Raw genomic sequence first — 4,293 nt, 5'->3', positions numbered from 1 at the left:
TTTAACAAATGCAATCCAGGTAGAAGGCTATAGTGCAATTAAACCAAACATTTAAAGCCTAGTTGAGAGTTCTGACACCTGTTTAAAAGTCAATTTAAAAAGTAATACCTAAATATGCTAGAAAATGGAAAAGGGCATCCTAAAAGTGGAATTATTGGACAAACAAGGATTTCACATAGGACTAGTTATTTGGGACTTACTTCCCAGGGGGACATCAGGACACATCAGGGCACACAGAAATAAACTCGCACCTTCCCTTGTCCCTACTTCCTTTACTCAGTTCTAGCTCAGAAAGAAAGTCTAGCAACTTAAAATGTCCCGAAGTTTGAGAGATGCTTTCACATTTTTACATTTGTATCAGTAGAAGGTAGCAAAATCCCAGCTGCTTTTGCCTGAGCTCACTTTTGTACAGTTTGTTTTTTTAACTCATAATAAGCATTTGAAGGAAAAAAAAAAAAAAGCATCATTCCTCTCTTTTGTCTTGGTAAAGTCCTCAAAAATAGTGACTCAGGAAGGCGATAAAAAGTTTAAAAATGACAAACTTTGGGGATGTGGAAAGTTAATCCAAGTGGGGGAAGGCAAAAAAATCATAAGTAAGGGGAAGAAAAGAAAAAAAAATGGGTAGAAATGCAGCATCTTTACAATTGTTACCATAAGAAAAAAAAAAAAGGCCAACAATTCTCAAACTTCAGGGAGGTCTGAGGTCAGCAGCTCACTTAGGAACACACTGTGCCATTCTAAAGATAGAAAAAGGAGCTGAATCACCTTTGAGGTTTGATTCTGTAAACACTGTTACCAAATAAGCTTTTCTCTAAGGGATTCCTGCTCATGGCAGAATAAGAGAAGGAAAAAACACACCTGTGCAATGCAACTTCCCTGATACTCAGCATCCAGAAGATGTTTTGCAGCCGAGGCCTCAAGTGGGAAAACACTTTCATTTGTTTTGTCTTTGTAAGCCAGCATGGACACATGGGGCACATGTGGAGCACCAGGAAGGACAGGAAATTTGGAATCATAGTGTGCTAGAAGTGGAAGGAACCATGGATTCGTTTTCTATTGCTGTGTAACTAATTACCACAAACTTAATGGCTTAAAACACAACAAAGTTATCTTGTAGTGTTCAGGGGTAAGCAGTCCAGGTATAGCTGAGGTGAGTCCTCTGTACGGGGAGCCACAAGGATGCAGTCCGGTGCCGTCTGGAGCTCGGGGTTCTCTTTCAAGATCATTCAGGTTGTTGGCAAAATTCAGCTGTAGGACTGGGCTCCCTGTTTCCTAGCTGGCTCTCACTGACTCTCAGCTTCTAGAAAGAGCCTTTGGGCCCTAGCTCCATGGCCCTCTGACAATATAGCCACTTTCTCAAGGAGAATCTCACTACACTCTGCTACCGGCTGAGTAACCCTTATCTGAAATGCTTGAGACCAGAAGCGTTTCGGATTTTGGACTTCTTCAAATTTTGGAATATAAGTATTATACTTACCGGTGGAGCATTCCAAATCCAAAAATCCCATATTACAGAGTCTTATAATCACGTTAATCAAGTATTTATGGGAGTGACTACCCCATTACCTTAGTCATATAACGTAACCTAGTCAATGAAGTGACTTTCCCATCATATTCATATTCCTGCCCACATTCAAGTATTATTCTTTCAATTATTCTTTCAGGTCATATATACCAGAGGATGGGAATATTGGGGGGCATCTTAGAATTCTAACAACCAAAACCGTTAGCACTATCCTGTGCACATTCTTATTTCATGGGGAGAAACTGAGGTCCACAGAAGATAAACAAAATTATCCAAAAAGTCATAAAGTAGTTATCAGGACAGTAAGAGCTGAATCCTGCTCTCCAAAATCTGTGTCTAGTGCTTGCCACTCTCTCAAGCTTCCTTCTGCCCCTGACATGGTTAGTGGTAAGACTGTATTTCAGGAAAGGAGGAAAAAAGCACCAGGACGATCAGGTAAGCCATGAATCCTTATGTAGATGCTATGAGCGGCAGAAAACCTGGAAGAACACTTACCTGCAGAGTGCTAGCATGGTGACTCAGTGTCCTCGAAGAGTCATAGTCAGCAGGATTGGCCAGCAAATGACTGGTATTTTCTATCCAAGCCTCAGTGCTCTTCAGAAGGTCATTATATTCCTCCATCTTAACTGTGGCCTGAGAAAGATGCGGGACCAAACTTAGTCACAATGCCTTTTACTGGAGCCGAATGACTCCTCGATGAAGAGTCAGTTGCTGTTAGTCAGGGGTGTGTCAGGCCTTGCAGATGTCTGCTCCCCATGGCTGGGGCCACTTGTTCACCTGCTCTAGGTTAGGATACTTCTGACTTTTGAGATTAACTCTGACTATAGGTGGAAAGGATTTAAGCAGTTCTACTCCAACATCATGGGCCTCAGCAAAGTTCTGGGTTAGCCTTGCAACTATTCTGGTTCCCATTTTAGGCTTCATTTTAAAAACTGGGCTGTACTTTGTCCTCCTGTTCAAGACCTTGCCCTACAGTTCTTCTAAGACTAGGATGCTGCCTCACTCTTATTAAATCACAAACACAACTCAGCCAACCACAGCTCCTGTTTGGAAGGAGGGTAGAGAGGGTATCCTGTACCTGAATGACAGTCTTTCTCACTGTTGTCTCCCTCACTAGACTCCTGAGATCACCTGTCCTAAATTCCCATTACTGGTCTTTATCCACCTGTTGGGGAGCCTGGACTTCCCAACAGTTTGCCTGGCTCTTGCTGTGGTCAGCTTTTGGATTCTTGGTTCTATCTGCCCAATCAGACTTTCTGCCTGCACTAGCATTGAAATCTGTCTCCTCAGTGCCCACGTGAGCCTACCATGGCCCCAGCTTCAAGTCCAAAACTGATAATTCAAGAGAAACTGGCTGTTTCTGAATATATTGTTTTGCTTTAACACCATCTCAATACCACCACATGATATGAAGCTATTATGAGTCACAGCCATACCTTATTCAACTGTGAGGTTCTAGACTCTGCTCTCTGTGATACTTGCTGATACTGCTGGAAAGGAATCATCAAGTTATCCATCCATTCTTGGGCCTGTGCTGGGTCCTGTTCAACGATGTCCTGAACTTCAGAATCCAGCTCATTTAGTTTGGAATGCCATAGATCTAACTCATCCCACATTTTCTGGAGAAGGAAATTGTAAGTCAACTTGAAGGAAGAGGTCATAGTTTATGGAGGCTATGCCTGGTTTTCACACAGTATTTACATTTATAAATGCTACTAAAACACCACAGAAACAACATCACAAGAATAGCTGTTAATTTATATCCAGCAATTTGTGATCTAAACTGAAAAACACTTTTCCTGAGCTCTCCCAACTGTAACAGTATTCATTTCACTACAAATTAGCTGTAGGGGAACAGAAAGACCTGGACATTTCTAGAGATGACTGACACAAACAAGGTCAATATAGCCCTCGTCTCTCAAGAGTGACAAGCAAAACATTCTGTTTAAAAACGGCTTGGGGAAATACTTGAACCTATTTACACCAGTTTATACACACATGTGTGCACGCACGCACACACACACACTCAATCTAGAAAATAATGTTAAGTGAAAAGATAAAACAAAGAAAAATATCTGGGCTGGGTGCAGTGGCTCACGCAATTTTGGAGGCCAAGGTGTGTGGACTGCTTGAGCCCAGGAGTTCGAGACCAGCCTGGACAACACAGGGAGGCCCTATCTCTACAAAAAACATGAAAAATTAGCCAGGTGTGGTGGTGAACACCTGCAGTCTCAGCTACTTGGGAGACTGAGGTGGGAGGATTGATTGAGCCAGGGAGGTCAAGGCCGAAGTGAGTTTTGATCATACCACTGCTCTCCAGCTTGGGTGACAGGGTGAGACCCTATCTAAAAAATTTAAAAAAAGAAAACTATCTGCCAACTTGGGATGAATGCAGAGGCAGAGAGCTCTAGAAATATGTATTAGGAGCAACTGCTTTTGACTCAAGAAACCAATGGGTTGGATTCAAATCTGAACTTCACTGGGCAGAGGAAAAGTCAAAGCTAAAATATTCAATTCTTAATGTTTGCTTAAGAACATTTTTTTTCCCTATCTTGAGGTCTATATCTAACTTGTTAAATTAGGTTCCTCTGCTTAAGATTTGTCCAATAGTGAGCCATATTCTGACCTATTTTAAAAGCCCCAAATTATTAAAATATTTCCTTTAGATTAAAACAAGAATCCTTTCCCTATACTGTAGTTTGCTTGCAAATTAAGAAGTAGAATAGTGTTTATGTACAGTTTTACCTAAGATTTTATTTTATTTTATT

The 4,293-nt window shown here is 41.3% G+C and overlaps 1 protein-coding gene across 2 annotated transcripts in view; it reads right to left on the bottom strand.

Moving 5' to 3' along the window:
* The window catches only part of SYNE2 (spectrin repeat containing, nuclear envelope 2), a 396,555-nt gene that overhangs the window by 156,872 nt on the left and 235,390 nt on the right, over window positions 1-4,293 (bottom strand). For both annotated transcript variants that reach the window (XM_011961973.1, XM_011961974.1), the window contains exons 56-57: window positions 2,962-3,144; window positions 2,021-2,158 (exon numbers count right to left, since the gene is read on the bottom strand). In XM_011961973.1, the coding sequence (XP_011817363.1) occupies window positions 2,021-2,158; window positions 2,962-3,144 (321 nt within the window). The remainder of the gene's footprint in view (window positions 1-2,020; window positions 2,159-2,961; window positions 3,145-4,293) is intronic.

This window comes from Colobus angolensis, unplaced genomic scaffold (assembly GCF_000951035.1).
Source record: "Colobus angolensis palliatus isolate OR3802 unplaced genomic scaffold, Cang.pa_1.0 Scaffold57, whole genome shotgun sequence".
In the NCBI taxonomy this organism is placed as follows: domain Eukaryota; kingdom Metazoa; phylum Chordata; class Mammalia; order Primates; family Cercopithecidae; genus Colobus; species Colobus angolensis.
This window is presented reverse-complemented; position numbering and strand designations above follow the sequence as displayed.